At 38.7% G+C, this 19,106-nt stretch overlaps 1 protein-coding gene across 1 annotated transcript in view; it reads right to left on the reverse strand.

Moving 5' to 3' along the window:
* EP300 (E1A binding protein p300) overlaps positions 1-19,106 on the reverse strand; it is an 86,940-nt gene that overhangs the window by 35,914 nt on the left and 31,920 nt on the right. The window contains exons 3-10 of the mRNA XM_012638161.1: positions 17,948-18,124; positions 16,145-16,406; positions 14,471-14,584; positions 12,989-13,234; positions 7,193-7,286; positions 6,461-6,598; positions 4,012-4,129; positions 3,335-3,509 (exon numbers count right to left, since the gene is read on the reverse strand). Coding sequence (XP_012493615.1) covers positions 3,335-3,509; positions 4,012-4,129; positions 6,461-6,598; positions 7,193-7,286; positions 12,989-13,234; positions 14,471-14,584; positions 16,145-16,406; positions 17,948-18,124 — 1,324 coding nt within the window. The remainder of the gene's footprint in view (positions 1-3,334; positions 3,510-4,011; positions 4,130-6,460; positions 6,599-7,192; positions 7,287-12,988; positions 13,235-14,470; positions 14,585-16,144; positions 16,407-17,947; positions 18,125-19,106) is intronic.

Consider the following 19,106-nt stretch of genomic DNA (forward strand, 5'->3'; position numbering starts at 1 on the left):
AAAAAAAAAAAAAAAAAAAAAAAACCCCTTTAAAACACAACACAGGCTGGGTGCGGTGGCTCACGCCTGTAATCCTAGCACTCTGGGAGGCCGAGGCGGGCGGATTGTTGTGAGCTCAGGAGTTCGAGACCAGCCTGAGCAAGAGCGAGACCCCGTCTCTACCAAAAAATGGAAAGAAATTAATTGGACAGCTAAAAATATAGGTAGAAAAAATTAGCCGGGCCTGGTGGCACATGCCTGTGGTCCCAGCTACTCGGGAGGCTGAGACAGTAGGATTGCTTGAGCCCAGGAATTTGAGGTTGCTGTGAGCTAGGCTGACACCACAGCACTCGCCCCAGGCAAGAGAGTGAGACTCTGTTTCAAAAAAAAAAAAACACAACACAAAGTATCCAGGAATCACACCACCCCATAAGAAACCAATGTTAACAGGTTAGTATTTATTTCTTCCAGAACCTTTTTCTGGGCATACACCATACCTCAAAAAAATCAGATTGTAATACACATAGTTGTCTGTCATCAGTTTTTCCTTAAAGGTAATATGTTTAACAAAAAATTAAGAGGGAAAAGAACCAGCTATGTCAACCCCATTAACAATTTGGCTTGTCTTTCTCAGACTGCACATATACGTTACTTATATTCACTCACTATGGGCATCTTTCTAGACCAATACACAGACCTACCATAGCCACTCTCTGATTATGTACTGAATGCAAGTTCTTTGGGAGGAAAAAAAATTCAGACTCCATAGAAATATGAACATGAGAAAGTTCAATTCTCCCATAATCCTTTCTTTTACCCATAATAATTTTTTCGTACAAATAATAAAAGATACAAATGAATTTAATGTATCACAGGTATTTAGCAATATAGTATTGGGGCATTTTTAGGATGTTTCTAATGTTTCAATAGTATAAATTATGCTGCTATGAATATTTCTGTGCAATTGTAGCATTATTGTTTGAAATTAAATTCCCAGAAACAAAATAATTCAATTTAAGGGAGTGAACTTCTCACCAACAGCCTACTGTAAGGTCATGCTCCTGCACAGTCACTAACGCCCATTCTATACTTTAGAGACTCAAAATGGTCTCTATTGATTTGGTTACTTGTTCAGTTCTTCTCATATGTTTCATCCTCCCCTATCCCTAAATCACACATTAAGGCAATCAGTACCCTTTAATACTAAAAATACTTTCCTTGGTTTGCTCATTAATTGAGTGTGGTACCTTCTGTTGTCATTCTTTGTCTTTAAAGCTTCCAGGTAGTGTATAGAGGCCTTTCTCAATTCATTTTATATTTTCTTCAATATTCTGTGTAATATTTTTAATATTTTTTAAAGTTTAGAAACCTTTTACTCTTCTATGATTAATTTCTGTGTATGGAATAAGGTAAGGATCTCACTCTACAAAATGTCATATTCAGTATGAGCTAAAAGTCAACATATATTTAAGGCTATTCGGTTCCAGTAATACTTATTCTGGCCTACAGCAGTACCATACTGTTTTTAATGTAACATTAGAATATGTTTTTTTTTTTTTTTTGAGACAGAGTCTTGCTCTATCGCCTGTTGCTCGGGCTAGAGTGCCATGGCGTCAGCCTAGCTCACAGCAACCTCAAACTCCTAGGCTTAAGAGATCAATCTTCCTGCCTCAGCCTCCCAAGTAGCTGGAACTACAGGTGCACACTATGATGCCTGGCTAATTTTTTCTATTTTTAGTCAAGACAAGGTCTCGCTCTTGCTAAGGTTGGTCTCGAACTCCCGAGGTCAAGCAATCCCCCTGCCTCGGCCTCCCAGAGTGCTAGGATTACATGTGTAAGCCCGGCCTAGAACCTAATTTAAATATCTCAAATTTCACTCAGAAGTTGAATAAATTCTACCAAAACCAAGTATCCAAAATATGTCCACTTGTCTCTATATCCTTACTTTCTACCCAAGTTTGTATCGTGTACAGAAGCAGTCTCCCCAACTCTAATCCTGACTTTCTCATTCCTGAACATCTATTCCCCTACCTACTCAAGAAGTACATGTGTATTTTCCCTTGCTACTGGTCCTCCATGTATACTATTCCTCTGTCAGAAATGCTGCTCTTCCCAAGTCTTTCCACATCGTGGCCCAATTAGAAAATAGTATGCGGGGCACACTGCAGTTAGGAAATGAGGCTGCTAAAGGCCAGTGGAAACCAATGATTCTCCACTTTATGACTTCAAGGACTGAGGGAACTTCTCAGCCCATCTATCATCCACTGATAGTATAAGAACTGCTACCTGCTGGCTCAGGTGGCACTTACAGGCAGTCAGCATTCTCTAACTCAAATATAGGTTTTTCCTATCATAGTATTTCCGATAGCACTTAAACAGCCCATGTAATTCCTCACTACTGGGAGACCAACTCAGTATTTCACTGCTTAGAACCTAGTAACAATCCAATGAATGAGGAAGGCAATGTACAATAGATAATAGTCTTGAAGCCAGGTGCGGTGGCTGACATCTGTAATCCCAACACATTGGGAGACCAAGATTGGATGATCGCTTGAGGCCAAGGAGTTTGAGACCTGCCTGAGTAACACAGAGAGACGGTGTCTCTACAAAAAAAAGAATAGAAAAATTAGCTGGGTGTGATGTTGCATGCACATCTGTAGTCCCAGCTACTCGGGAGGCTGAGGTAGGAAGATCACCTGAGCCCAGAACTTTAAGGCTGCAGTGAGCTATGATGATGCCACTGCACTTCAGCCTAGGTAACAGAGCAAGACCCCATCTCTTTAAGAAAAAAAAAAAAGGCTTGGCTATCTAATTCATCAGGTCAAGAATGATGCTATAACCAGAAACTGATGCTGATGAAATGTACTTTTAAAAGAAGCTTCTAAAAAATGGATAGTTCTTAGTCTTGGCATACACTGTGTCAAGAAGAAAGTGTGACAATGTTAGAAACATGGTATGTTGTGTTCAGGAAGTATGTAAGCTTCTAAGAGGCCACTGAACCTGGTCAGCTTACAAACACCTGTTATTGGCTGCCTAACACATACAAGTCAGTCTCAGACAAACGCAAAGAAAATCTGTGGGCTATCATTTTCTAGGTATCATTATTAGAAAAATATATCTTGGCTCTAAAAATAATGCCAGATTATCAAAGTATATTAAGTACCATGCCTAGAAATTTTAAATATACTGTTCAGCTACTGTTTTTACTAGTGGATGAATTATTTTCTTTGCAAAGGCAAAAGGCTTCTTGAAAATTCTAGAATAGTTACACAAGCTTATACAAATTAATGGCTTCAGTTAGGAACCATTTTATTATCCATTTCTCCCCAAGAAAAATATAACAAGAAGCACTTACTAGAAGTCATTCCTGATTGTGGCTGTCCCATGTTAGGACCTGGATTCATGGAAACTGGTACCATGCCCGTAGCATTAGGTAGCATATTCTGTTTCTGTAGTCTAGTCCTTCGTTTTTCTTCTAGTTCTTTCTGGATCTTGTAGATCTTCTCAGCTAGAAGGTGGTAGTATTCCGCCTTTTTGAATTTTTGAAGTAAAATAAGAAAGATGAGGAAAAAAGAGGAACTGCCACTAGGTAAAAATGAACTAAGAACAGATATGTTTCATTTAATACGCTACATTTCAAAGTAGTGCCAATTTACAAAGGAAAGTTCACCTGATATAGAGAAACTGAAATACTACTTGACATTAAAGTATCAAGCAGCTGCTTCATATTCTAGTGAACACAGCACAGAGCTAGTAGCAGCTCAGCCACTTTTTAGGTTGACAGAAGGACGAACCAGATAAAGTGCCACAAGAGTGCACTGCATGAAAAAGAAAAACATAAAATTCTAGATGACATATACTGAAGAAATTCCTGTTATTTTGATTTTGCTCAGTGACAATAAGACGGGATAACTGAAGAGTGTCTTCCTCTCAAGTACAGTATTGCTTGTATATGTTACACAAGAGGAGTAAATTAAATAACCAGAATAGATCCATTTTTGACTATCGATAGAAAAGGAAAAACATGCTTACTCGATTATTTGCAGATTCATACATGTCCCCTTCAACTTTCCGAGCATATGCAACTAAGTTTTCCATCCGTCTGTCTTTCAAAGCAGCAGGATCCGGAGTAGGAAATATGGCTTGAACACTAGAAATAGAAAATTCTACCACTGTAATACCACGTCGGTTTTTCTTACATGTCATAGAAATATACAATACTTCAAGAATTTTTCCTGATTAGTAATTTTCCTATTTTTCATACTACGAACACATAGAGGAAAAGGAAAAAATAACAGGAAAGTCACATGTGCTCAAATCTAAAACCTACTGAAATGAAAGACTTTGTGATAAACAAAGGGTTTTCCTGAAGACAATGTAAGCTGTGCCTCTGTAAAAAATACTCTCTGGTCCCTGTCACTCTAAATATAGAGCAAAAAATTATACTGTGCTGCATTAAAGTGAGAAAAACTGAACTTTGTCATAGTACAAGAAGCAAAAGCCTTTAGATCTGTTTACTCTCCTAAAGCTTATGAAAATAAAACCTAATAATCACTCCAATACTGTACAAGGTCAAAAACTGGAAACTGAGGGAGCAGAAATGCATAATGGTTCTGCACTGAATCATTAAAGTTTTTCACACTCTTGCAATTCCCTTTACAATGTTTGTCACTAGTATTTCTTAAGCTTGACAAATGTGGGGCACATTTTCTCAGGACCTCTTGAGACTATGTGCCCTCTGGCTGGTAACACACATTCAGTTCAGAATAAACCTCTTTAAATTATTTCACAGAGTTTGGGTTCTTTTCCAGTGACACTTGTATGTTTTGTTTGCCATAGTACCCCTGGTACTGAGTAAACAGTAATGAGGTCCATGTAGGCATATAATAAATATTTATGGAACCACTGACAGGCAACAAAAACTCACTCTAGGAATTTTTTTAATGTGAACACACTATAAGAATTACTAAAACAAAACAAAAATCACTTGTGATTCACAAATTGAGATTTTTAGGCACAATTTTATTACTTGGACACCTCATGTTGAGTTGTATAGTACTTGAAGGAATCAGACTGAGAAGATATAAATGGAATTTTGTTTTTTTCTTTTTTGAGACAGGGTCTTGCTCTGTCACCCAGGCTGGAGTTCAGTGGCTCAATCACACTCACTGCAACCTTTAACTCCTGGGTTCAAACAATCCTCCTGGCCTCAGCCTCCTGAGTAGCTTGGATTACAGGCATGCACCACCATGCCCAGCAAATTTTTAAATGTTTTGTAGAGATGGGGTCTAGATACCAGCCAGGCTGGTCTTGAACTCTTGGCCTCAAGTGATCCTCCCGCCTCAGTCTCCCAAAGTGCCAGAATTACAGGCATGAGCCACTGCACCTGGCCTATATATGGAAGTTTAGAAGAATACTTGAGTTGGTAGAAAACTCACAAGCATATTAAACTTTTAATGTCAAGTCAGATAATCAATTCCAAATAATCTATCATTTCTGTCCATTAAATAAAATTGCTTAGGAAAGCAATTTATCACAACGTAACAGCTTGGTTATTCCTTATTATTTCCTTTCATTAAACTTGTGGTGCATTTTCCTTATCAAATTCCAGTTATTAGCACTACCACTTAAAAATCCCTAAATGTCCATAGGACATATCTATTAACTGATTAAAAAAAAAAGAATTCCTAAATGAAACTCAGGTATTACTGGTTGACTATGTAACATAAAAATGATAGCGCACACGGTTCCAAGTTAAAAAAAAAAAAAAATGGATAAAATAAAGGAGATCCTGCTATTAAGTGGAGGCAACTTTCTCCAAGGAAAACAATCTGCTTTCTCCAAGAAAAATTGCTGCATAGTGTTTGAACGGTAAACTCTAAATCAAGAAGGTCCAAGCTCTATCTTTATGATTGTGGGCACATTACATTTTACCACTCTGTGTGTCTGTCCCTCGTTTTCTGACAAGAACTCTTCAGTTTAAATAAAAATGGAGTTTATGAGAGGGAGTACCTGGCATACATCAGTATCACAATGAATAGCACAGAAGGTATTTCATAAACTGCTATGTGCACGCTTGGAGGACCAGAAGACCACAAAGAGACCACCCTATCAGATTCAATTTGGAAACATAATAATTGCTTTACCAAGAATAACAGAGAAGGATGCTACCATTGCCATAGTATAATGAGCTGAGGCCTAGTTTTTCTTATAAAATATGAGTTAACAATTTTTAGTGAATATGTTAATTATTAGCACTAGCCAGAATAGTTCAGTTTGTACACTGTTAGAGCTAAAAGACTCCTTTTAAAAATGATGGTGAGAACAAAGTTTGAAAAGTAGAAAACAGAGAATAAGATGCAAGAATCAACATCAACAGCCAGGCTATAGAAAAACCAATATTCCTCTGGTGCCCAGCAGACTGGAAGCATGTTTACATGACATCTCTTTACAAATGAGACACATCTACAATCTTACTTACAGTTTGTGAACAAGATGATTTCGAAGATCCTGAGTAATATCTTCATGCCATTGTTTCCGAATTCCAGTACTGGATGGTTGAGCTGCTGTTGGCATAGGACCCAGGGAGGCCACACTGGCATTTTCACTCATCATTGGACTTTAAAAAGGAGTCATCAAATAGTCAAGAAGAGTCCCAGAAAGATGATCTCATTTAATTAGAACTGACAATGATTACTGCAATGGGTCTAATACCCTATGACAAGTCTATTTGCATTAAGGAGTTTGGGTGCATGTGTGTGACCAGATTTCTTTTACAGTGTCTATGTTTATACCTGTGTGAGAAAAAAAGAATTACACTTCCTTGTATGGAGGGGAGGATGAAGTCTTGTATTTAGAAAAACCAAGTCTTATGTTACTAGACTAAGCTGTCACTTGTGACACAGTTTATCTCAGGGAACCCCTTGGGTAATAGACTAATTCTTAACTCCGGAGTAAAGTAAACTCATTTTTTATGCAGCTGTAAACTTGAAACATCCTACTGTATTTGGGAAGGTGTAGGTTACCCTTGATCACTGATATAATTTCAAATAAGGCTATAGAAAGAAGAAAGAATGGACTCAAACATCCTGCTTGTCATCATTCATCAAGGATATCCTCAAATCGAGGAAATTAAATTAAAAAAACTCAAATAAGCAATTATTAACAAGTATTTGAAAATGTGACACAGGACGCAAATCAAGATAAAACTTACTTTTGAGAATTTATGGCTGAATGCAACATTGAGTCAGAAAGAAGATTCGGCGTTTGAACCCCTACACCTCCATTTACTCCCATAGGACTAGCACCTAAGGCAAAGCAAAACAAAAAGACAGAAATAATAAAATAGCCACCATATAATAAACTCCATAATCAAAGTCAAGAACCAAATGACAACCAGAAAAAATATTAGCAGCACATACAATAAACAGTTATTAATAATATAATTAGCAATACATATATAAAGGCTAGTACATGAAGTACCCCTACAAACCAGTAAGAAAAGGACAAACAATTCAGTAAGAAAGTAACAGGCAATTCACAGAAAAAGAAATACAGGCCAGATGCGGTGGCTCATGCCTATAACCACAGTATACATTAGGAGGAGGCTCACTTGAAGCCAGGAGTTCAAAAAGACAAGCCTGGACAACACAGCAAGACCACATCTCTTAAAAAAACAAACAAACAAACAAAAAACCCACTTAAAAATTAGCTGGGCATGGTGATGCACGGCCGTAGTTACAGGTACTTAGGAGGCTGAGGCGGGAGGATCACTTGAGCCCAGGAATTTGAGGTTGCAGTGAGCTACGATAACACCACTACACTCTACCCACAGTGACACAGTGAGACTGTCTCAAAAAAGTCACCTAGAACTAGAATTCATGAAAATACTATCTTTACCTTCAGTTTGTGTCCACTACAGAACTAGAAGAAACCTGGAAGATTTAATTAATTAATTTATTTATTTTTGAGACAGAGTCTCACTGTGTTGCCCAGGCTAGAGTGCCGTGGCATCATCCTAGCTCACAGCAACCTTAAACTCCTGGGCTCAAGCGATCCTCCTGCCTCAGCCTCCCAAGTAGCTGGGACTACAGGCATGCGCCACCATGCCTGGATAATTTTTTCTATATATTTTCAGTTGTCCAATTAATTTCTTTCTATTTTTTTAGTAGAGACGGGGTCTCACTCTTGCTCGGGCTGGTTTCGAACTCCTGAGCTCAAACAATCCGCCCGCCTTGGCCTCCCCAGAAAGCTAGGATTACAGGCGTGAGCCACTGCAACCGGCCTAGAAGATTTAATTTAAATCACTGTGGAGGAAGACACATTTTTTATGGCCCTAATTTTCACAATGACGTTTTCCCCTTAGATTTTTCATTACATATCCAATCCATCCTCTTGGCAGGGTCCCTTAAAATACTTTAGGGTTAAAAGAGCATGGGTGAGACTTGACAACAATACCATTTGGAGTCCAATCTTGGAAAAACATCAAAGACAAACATTTTACGTTGCTGAGTAAATGGAAAGTAAATGGAAATAAACTGCCTTTGTTTACAAATGGGATAAATAGCTTACATCCTTAGGGAATACAATATGGTCCCATTCATGGATTTCGCCTATCAGATGAGGCCTGAACCTGTAGTACCATCCTCAAATAATCAAAAGGGTAAAAAAATTTAGATTTATCAATGAAGAAAAGAATTAATCAATTTCTTTCTTTTTTTTTTTTTTACTTTGTGGGATTTTATTTAGGTCAAGTTCTTAGTACACAGCAACAATTAATTCCAAATACAATTAAAAAATTAAAGGGTGAATGTTCCCTCACTTACCTGGAGGTGGTTTAATGGCACACACAAAGAACATTACTGGCAACAGACTGCTCCCTGGAGTTTTCCTGAATGGTTTTTACTCAACTCACACCACCACCAGCTCTCCCTGCGGGAGCTTAAAAAGTACAACTAGCCAGATCACAAATTGTTCACATTCTTTTTTGTAAACCATTTTAAGAAAAATGGTACGTGGACACAAACTATGATTAAAAACTGCTTTCCACAGGGAATTAATCAATTTCTTTACCCTTTCTACTAACACATATGTTTCTAAGCTAAGGCCAAGTTGCAACTCCAGGGTCATGTTTCTTACTATCATCATCGAGGATAGTACGAAATGACTCTATCACTAATAAAATTGATTATAAAATTAGAGAATCCCTTTAAACACCTAAAAAAAAGCCATGCAGAATCAAAAACTCTGGGTGCAGTCACCAGTCAAAAGTATAATATTTTCGTTAAAATAAAGTACCTAAGATTTGGTGTGAAATGAAAAAACAGTCAGTCATATATTCACAAAATGTAGTACTTTCTGAAAATCCTCTTAGAGACTATTGGAAAATTATGACACAGTAATGGTGACTTCATTGTGATATTCATTTCTTTTTCTTTTTTTTTTTTTTTTAAAGACAGAGTCTTAATCCTAGCACTCTGGGAGGCCAAGGCGGGCAGATTGTTTGAGCTCAGGAGTTCAAGACCAGCCTGAGCAAGAGCGAGACCCCGTCTCTACTAAAATTAGAAAGAAATTAATTGGACAACTAAAAATATATAGAAAAAATTAGGCGGGCATGGTGGCGCATGCCTGTAGTCCCAGCTACTCAGGAGGCTGAGGCAGGAGGATTGCTTGAGCCCAGGAGTTTGAGGTTGCTGTGAGCTAGGATGACGCCACGGTACTCTAGCCGGGGCAACACAGTTGAGACTCTGTCTTAAAAAAAAAAAAAATTACAAGTATATATGAAAGTACATCAGCAGATGATATAAGCAGAGGAAAAGAGCTATATTAGAAAATATACACAGATTTTGAAAAATGAGTGGGAACTCATCAATTACAAAGGTCAAATTCCAGGTCAAAGCTAGAAAACTGCATTAGATCAACGTGCTAAAACTTAAAGAAAGAGACGAGGTACACTCGGCATAGCATGGAATGGGAGAGAAGAAAGCAATGCTAATTCTAAAACCAAAGATATGAAATAAGAAAGAACAGAAAATATTCAAGTCCCCATGTCCATGTAACCCCTTTTCATGTACTTTCAATACAGAAGACATGAAAATAAGCCTTGGAAAGGCAAGATTGCTCCTTATCCCATTTCCAGGTCCAGTTAAAAAAAAAAAAAGTTGCTCACTCAATAATTATTTAACAAATTAGCATTGTTTCTCATGAAATAGTAAAAATAGACAGGCTGCTTTATAATTATCCACAGAAATTTTTCTAAGGAAATTCATTGAAGTCTCTGATTAGGTAAAAATCACGAAAAAAAATTTCAATTTGAAAACATTGCTTCTTAAATGAAATCAGCTGTGTACAGCGGCTCACACCTGTAACTCTAGCACTGCAGGAGGATAGCTTGAGGAGTTTGAGACCAGCCTGAGCAAGAGTAAGACCCCGTCTCTACAAAAAAAAACAGAAAAATTAGCTGGGCTTGGTGGCTCAAGCCTCTAGTCCCAGCTGTTGCTTGAACCCAGGAGGCTTAAGGTTGCAGTGAGTGACAACCACGCCACTGCACTCTGGCCTGGGCAACAAAGCAAGACCCTGTCTCAAAAAAAAAAAAAAAAAAAGAAAGAAAGAAAGAAAGAAGGGAGGGGAGGGGAAGGGAAGGAGAGGGAGGGAAGGAAGGAAGGAAGGAAGGAAGGAAGGAATCAACTAAGATCAACTAAGTGATGAACAATAGCAACGGGGCAAGAATGAAGAATTTAAAAGTATATCAAAGTACAAATGCTCAGGTAGGCGGGGCGTGGTAGCTCCCACCTATAATCCTAGTACTCTGGGAGGCTGAGGCGGGATGATCTCTTGAGGTCAGGAGTTCAAGACCAGCCTGAGCAAGAGTGAGACCCCGTCTCTACTAAAAACGGAAAAATTAGCTGGGCATAATGGCGCATGCCTGTAGTCCCAGCTACTGGGGAGGCTGAGGCAGGAGAATCGCTTGACCCTAGGAGTTTGAGGTTGCTGTGAGCTAGGCTGACGCAACAGCACTCTAGCCCAGGTAACGGTGCAAGACTCTGTCTCAAAAAGAAACCAAACAAAGAAAAAGAAATGCTCGTGTAATGAGCATTTAACACTACTATCTAAAATAGTCATAGCAGTGACTGCAAAATCTGACTTACAAACCTGAATGCAAGAATGAGAAGCCCCATGTCACTAGCTGGCATTTTAGATCTCAAATCATAAAAATCAAAATCAAAACTGATGGTTCTCAAAATTATTGCATTTTACTCTCATAACTTTCACTTTCAGAGAACAGCTGGTAAACACTGTTTATGGAAATAGTATTATTAAAACTATACTGAATTGTGGCTCAATATGTGCTTAAAAACAAACGATCAGTTTTAAAATACTGTTATTAATAAGCAAAAAAAGAAGAGGAGGAGGAAAATGCCTTGAAGGTCAATTCAAGACATAAAAATGGGAGCAACAGAACACAATAGCAGAAAGGAAGTAAAAGAATAAAATAGCAGTACTGGATAAGCATCCCAAATCGAAAAATCTGAAATCCAAAATGCTTCAACATCTGACTGAACACCAACATGACACTCAAAGGAAATGCTCATCGGAACATCTCAAATTTTGGCTGCACTCAACCACCAAGAATACTCTCTGGTTCCAAGCATGCAGGAAAAGGGATACTCAATCTGTACTAAATAATAATCTAAAAACCTAGGCCTCCTTACAAATATAAATAGAAAGATGAAGATGAACTTCATATGGGAAAGCATAATTAAACTGCTTTCTATATACACATATAATTTTTATATTTTATTTTTATAGACAGAGTCTGGCTCCATCACCCAGGCTGGGGTGCAATGGCACCATCAAAGCTCACTGTAACCCCAAAATCCTAGGCTCAAACGACGCTGCCATTTAGGCTGCCTTCTATCTATAGAAGAACTTCATCACCAAAAACAATGTCAGAATAAAATGCAAGATATTAAAAGCCATGGAATGGCCAGGTGCCTCACGCCTGTAATCTTACCACCCTGGGAGGCTGAAGGGGAGGATCGCTTGAGCTCAGGAGTTCAAGACCAGTCTGAGCAAGAGTGAGACCCAATCTCTACCAAAAAATAGAAAAAATTAGCAGGTTGTGGTGGCACAAGCCTTTAATTCCACCTACTCAGGAGGCTGAGGCAGAAGGATCCCTTGAGTTTGAAGCTCCAGTGAGCTAGGATGACGCCACTGCACTCTAGCAGGGGAGACAGAGCAAGACTTTGTCACAAAAAAAAAAAAAAAAAAAAAAAGGGCCATGGCCTCATCAGCTCACTAGTGCTGGAAAAATAGCTTAGATGTTTTAACTGTCTGACATCAAAATTTTATCATATGCAATCAGAAACAAATATATCCCAAAATGGGATAACACCTCTTGCTCTTCCCCCTCTTTTAGTTGTATCATAGGAAGAGGTGAGGCAAATAGTGCACTCAAAAAAACTGTTTCAAAAGGCACATTATTCCTCCTGCCAGATATATGGAAATCAATGTTAACGATAACCACACTCGTTTTTATACATTACAAACCAAAACAGTATTTCAAGTCAAAACAATAATTTCTGTTGTCTGGTTTAAAAAAGCAAAACGACTGGAAACCTTAATGTCCATCTACAAAAAATTATGTACAATGAAATACTAGACAATCATTTAAAAGGATACATGGGGTACTGAATAGCAGAGATGTCTATACAGTGTTAGAGAGAGTTTGTTATGGAATAATGCATGGGATCCCATTGCTGCAAATTAAAAAATTTAAGTTCACATATGCAAAAAAGGATCAAGGAGGATTATAAACCAGTGGTAGTTACCTCTGTTAGATGAATATAAGGGATACTTTACCTCAATTTTTTAAAAAATTACTTCAAAAAATTAAACATGTACTACTGTGCAAAAAAAGAACGTAATAAATTAAGGAGTTCATCTTCCACTTCCAGATGTCGTTCACATACAACCAGTATCACATGTTACTATGATGACACAAACTTACTCATGTTGCTCATGGGCCGCATGCCTTGGGGAGACTGCCCAGACTGCTGATTCTGCTGGTTCTTTGCTTGCACCTGGGGTTGTGTCGGCATCTGATTTACTTGATAGGGTAGTCCAAGAGCTGCATAGGCTCTCTCTATAGAGCTAGGGTCAATCTGACTAACAGTGCTTAGGCTGGGGGTAGACTGTTGACCCACTCCTAGAGAGCTAGGATTTCCAAGTCCAACGGGTGCTCCAGTCAAAATTGCTAGAAAAAACAAAGATATGGTATCACAACATTAAAGTTGGCAAGAAAAAAAGACTAAGATGTTTGAGTAAATTTCAAAACACGTGAAATTATTACATGCTTATGAAGCACCTCTCATCTCCCGTTATTTACTTGAAAAAATTTCCAGATGCAGAACTAGATTGTTCAAAAGACCTTGTTGGATAAAAGGCTTTTGATCCTGAACACCAAATAGCCTTCCCACAGGATATATCAATCTTCCTACTGACAGTGTATAAATGCTTTAGAGCCATAAAAATACCAATACCAGGCAACATTTCTGCCAACACGAGAGAAACGGTACCTTATTTCAATTCTTAATTTACTACTGAACTCTTCTGGATTTTCTCCCCTCTACTGAATTCTCTTTTCTTATTCCCAATTTTCTAATAGGTTATTTACAATTTTTTCAAAAATTTATAAAACTTAATTCCATATTCACGTTGTACATTTATGTCTCAAATTTGTCTTTCAACCCTACATGTTTTTTGTTGTTAGAGAGATGCGATAGCTGCATTTTTCAAACAATCTTTTTACTTGTGACTTGCCTTTTTCTTCAGACAGGATCTCACTTTGTTGCCTGGGCTAGAGTGCAGTGGCATCATCATAGCTCACTGCAGCCTTGAACTCCTGGGCTCAAGTGATCTTCCTGCCTCAGCCCCTCCATGCAGCTGGGACTATAGGAACGCACCTGGCTAATTTTTACGTTTTTTGTAGGTACATGGTCTTGCTATGTTGCCCAGGCTGGTCTCGAACTCCTGGGCTCAAGTAATCCTTGAGCCTCAACCTCCCAAAATGCTGGGATTACAGGTGTGGGCCACCAAGACCAGTGTGATTTGTGTGTTACTAAGAAAAGCTCTTCTTCATCCCAAGATTATAAAAATAATCTGAATTTTCTATTTGAATCATTTCAAATTACTGGGATATGTGGTTCACAGCTATAGAAGAGTAACCTGCCCAAATTCCAAAGGATTGATCTTTAAAATTCGCATGTTTAATAAATTCTCCTATTGCTGTTTTCATAGAATATTCAGAGTTCCTCATCTTATTTTAGTTACCAAGCAGTCTGATTCTATGCACTAATATGAGGTTTAGTAGGAAGCAGAAAATGTAAAAGGGAAAATACCATTTCTTCAACATAGTATGACAGCACCAGGTACTCACAGGAACCTCTAAGAATACTTTTGGCATAAATTCTCAAAAAACTTCATTACTTACACTGTTGATTTCTCTTATCTCCAGCATTTTTGAGAGGGAGACACACAGGACAATCATGTCTTGTACAGTTCTTCCAGTGTGAAATGATTTGTCGAGAAGATGCACAGTGTGCCACTAAAAAGAAGAAAATATTTTCTCTAGAGCAGGTTATTTTTTACATTAATATTAGTTAATTTATTGATAACAAGTGCTACAAATGTTATCAACTCATTTCATCTTCGTAACAACATAATAGGGTAGTTCCTATTAATACAGAATTTACGGTTGAGAAAACAGGCAAAAAAAAAAAAAAAAACGGCTAAGTCATTTGCACAGTTGCAGAGGACCCAAAGTGAGATTCAGTCTGGCTCTAGAGCCCTCGTTTTCACCACCATTCTGTACAACCTACTTAGTTCTAAGTAAAGGTATTTCAAACCAATATTATGACACACATGCCTACAAAGAGTTTTTAGTGATTACACAAATTATATTAAATTTGGTAAAACCAGTTGAGTGAAAATGTATTAAATTGGGTATTTGCCTATATGACAATTAGCAAACCCTCAATAATATGTAAGGTTTGCTGTGCTGGGGCAAACCAAAGTCTCTTGAGGATCACAACAAAAGAGAAGACCTTTAAAATTTCTTCTCCCACCATAACACTACATACTTGCTCACAAAATAACCTGATTTTTTTTAAGACAGACACTATCTGGCCGGGCGCGGTGGCTCACACCTGTAATCCTAGCACTCTGGGAGGCCGAGGCGGGTGGATTGTCTGAGCTCAGGAGTTCGAGACCAGCCTGAGCAAAAGGGAGACCCCGTCTCTACTAAAAACACAAAGAAATCAGCTGGACAACTAAAAATATGCATAGAAAAAATTAGCTGGGCATGGTGGCGCGTGCCTGTAGTCCCAGCTACTTGGGAGGCTGAGGCAGAAGGACTGCTTGAGCCCAGGAGTTTGAGGTTGCTGTGAGCTAGGCTGATGCCACGGCACTCTAGCCCAGGAAACCGAGCCAGACTCTGTCTCAAAGAAAAAAAAAAAAAAAAGACAGACAGACACTATCAGTAAAGTAGCCTCAAAATAGACTGTTTATAGCAGCTTTTTTCAAAATTGCTCCAAACAGGACACAGTCAACATGTTCTTCACTAAGTCAATATGGATAAACTGGTGGTACATCCAGACAATGGAATGCTCATTTTAAGAAAAATTATTTGTTTGTTTGTTTGGAGACAGGGCCTTGCTCTTTCGTTGGGGCTAGAGTGCAGTAGCATGATCATAGCTCACGCAACCTCTAACTCCTGGGCTCAAGTAAGTGAGCATCTTGCCTCATCCTCCTGAGTAGCTGGAACTACAGGCATGCACTTGGCTAATGTCTGTATTTCTGTAGAGATGGGGTCTCGCTGTGTTGCTTAGGCTAGTCTCAAACTCCTGGCCTGAAGTGACCCTCCCAAAGTGCTAGGATTGTAGGCATGAGCCACTGCATCAGGCCTGGGATTTTTTTTGGAAGCTTTATTGAAGTGTGAAAACTGTACGTTGAATGCATACATTTTGATGAGTTCACCTGTAATACCATCACCACAATCAAGGTACTAAACATATGTCACCTCAAAACAGACTTGATAACAGTTTCTTTCTTCCCCCTGACTGTAAATATTAATTGCTATGGACAGTAACCCCATGGGCCCACTCACCTTGGCAGGACTTGCCTGACTGGCAGTGTGTCATGTGGTTTAGGACATTCTTCATTGTGCGACAGTGGGGAAGGTTGCACTGCCTCACTTCCCCATTAGCCTGCTCCCGGCGCTGGCACTTGTGAGCATGCAAAAGGAGAACAAGCTGCTGCTGAATGAGCTTGCGCTTCTCTGGATCAGCTGTGTGTGCTCCAGAACCCATCCCTTGGGCAACTGGAGTCACCAGGCCTGGCTGCTGGACCTGCGGGGCCGGTTGCTGGCCCTAAGGGATATAACAATAAAGACACATTTAACAGTAGGTGTCATAGTGTGCTATCTTTTAATAAACAAGGTCCTGGATTATTTTCAATTAAAACTTTTATGGTTGGTTTACTGTATGTCAGACTCCATTATGTCAGACTCCATTTTTTGACACAGAGGACTCAAATATAAATAAGATGGCTCCTACCATCAAGAAGCTCAATTTAGTAAGACAACAAATTATGACATTACCAAGTAATATAATCAAAGTATGTTAAATATACAGAGAGTGAAAGCAAAAAGGACAACATGGTAAACTCCAGTGGGCTAAGGAAAAAAGGAGGAGTCTGAAGTTAAGAGCACATCCAAGGTTGGGTGTGGTGGCTCACACATTAATCCTAGCACTCTGGGAGGCTGAGGCAGGAGGACTGATTGAGCTTAGGAGTTTGAGATCAGCCTGAGCAAGAACAAGACCCTGTCTCTACTAAAACCAGAAAAAACTAGCCAGGCTCAGTGGCACGTGCCTGTCAACCCAGCTACTTGGGAAGCTGAGGCAGGAGGATCCCAGAAGTTTGAGGTTGCAGTGAGCTATCACGATGCCACTGCACTCTAGCCAGGGCGACAAAATGAGACTCTGTCTTTAAAAAAAAAAAAAAAAAAAGAAACTGAACCCTCCTCACTACCTGCCTTCATGAAAGAAAGAAAAAAAAAAAAAAGAATAAAAAAAGCACATCCAAGTTAAATTTTTAAAGAAGAATGAAGAGCTTTTTGGTAGACTCAGCAGGGGTCTTTCAAGTGGGTGGAAAATAAGGTTTTGTAAACTCTGGAGGAAATTTAGTTTTTATAATAAAAAAGTAAAGATTTCTGAAGACAGAGATGCCACATTTTATTCATCTTTATATCTCTAGTACTTAGTTCAGTATCTGAAATATAGGCATTTATTGACATATGATACAAAGTCAAAAACTAAAATATCTGAAAGAGAAATAAAATTATAGGACAATTTTTTACAAAGGTGAATGCAGACGACTTGACACATTTACAACGAAAAAGTTTCACTCTAGAAAAAATAACAATGTTAGAATCTACTGACAATTTTCTAAAACAAACATCACTGTTTAAAACAACATGAAATTTTTGAGAGGGAAGTTACTTTTGTGTAGCAGAATCAAATAAAGTCAGTGGATATGGTCATTGAGAGTTGGGATCCTTTGCCAGAGAGTCCTTCTCAAAAGGAGAAAGGTTCCACTTTCGTATCGTAGACAAACGCTCATAAGCAAAAGCTGCCGAATGGTAGGTCCCTATAACTTCACTGTAGCAGCCCACTCGCTCCTGTTTTGATCAGCACTCTTACTTATCAATAACCACAAGGAACTTCTAAAAACACCATATGAAATGGAAAGGAGGAACAAGCTTTCTTACTCACATGGGTCATCCATTAGACATATACTGAAGCTCCTAGTGTGTACAAATCCTAGCTTGTCTACAGAAGGTATGAGAGTGTAATAATTATTTTGTTAAAATGCCAGTTTGAAAACAAGTTTATAATTGATTAGTACTCACCATGCTGGGCATTCCTCCACCAGGAACTGCCTTTTTGTCCATTGCAAATGGAGATAAGCTATTTGGTAGTACAGTCTTTGTTTGAATCTGGAGACCAAGGCCACTAGCTCCAATCTGCTGTCCAGAATTCTGGGTGTATGGGGAACCGTAAGGACTGGGGTTGTTCATCATTCCCATCTAAGAGTAAGAAACCAAAGAGAAATTAAACTTTAATCCAAATTTTATTCCCTGTCCCATTTCACTTTTTTAATTTTCAAAGACAATTACAAAAGAAATCCTCTGCTTATATTAGAAAATACACTGTATGAAAGTATGCTCATGAAAATACACAGTCACCCATGCCTGTAATCCTAGCACTCTGGGAGCCTGAGGCAGGAGGATCACTTGAGCTCAGGTGTTTGAGACCAGCCTGAGCAAGAGTGAGACCCCGTCTCTACTAAAAATGGAAAAATTAGCCAGGCGTGGTGATGCATGGCCTGTAGTCCCAGCCTCTTGGGAGGCTGAGGCAGGAGGATCACTTGAGCTCAGGAGTTTGAGGTTGCTGTGAGCTAGGCTGATGCCACCACACTCTACACAGGGCAATGGAGCCAGACTATGTCTCCAAAAAAAAAAAAATTAACATCAAGATTAAGGGAACACAGGCACAGTAAATTTAGTTATTTTGTAATATTTGAGATAAAGGTGTTTTAGAAACAATTTTAAGCACCTTCATTTAATGTTAACTGCTGAACAAGGTTTGCCATTTATCTCCATTAAAAGTCACACATGATACTATGTCTATGCACTTTCATTTAATGTACAAACTATGGCTAATTCAATTAAACTTAATAAGCCATCTAACCCTTAAATATATTATAGTTTGACATATCAAAGCATTTGAATGCGTATTCCAGCATTTTGTTTATATAAAAGGAAGAAAACTAGTGGTTTAGGGATATGTCCTTTTTTTATTTAAGGACACCCGATAACAGCGTTTTTAAAACCTTTTGATTCTGAATCCTTCAGATAGAGCATGCAAAACTCCAGACTCCTCACCATTCCTTGCTGTCTTAGAGCTAGCTGCTCTAGGCCGGGCGCGGTGGCTCACGCCTGTAATCCTAGCTCTCTGGGAGGCCGAGGCGGGCGGATTGTTTGAGCTCAGGAGTTCGAAACCAGCCTG

Source organism: Propithecus coquereli, unplaced genomic scaffold, assembly GCF_000956105.1.
Source record: "Propithecus coquereli isolate 6110/MARCELLA unplaced genomic scaffold, Pcoq_1.0 Scaffold126, whole genome shotgun sequence".
Lineage (NCBI taxonomy): Eukaryota > Metazoa > Chordata > Mammalia > Primates > Indriidae > Propithecus > Propithecus coquereli.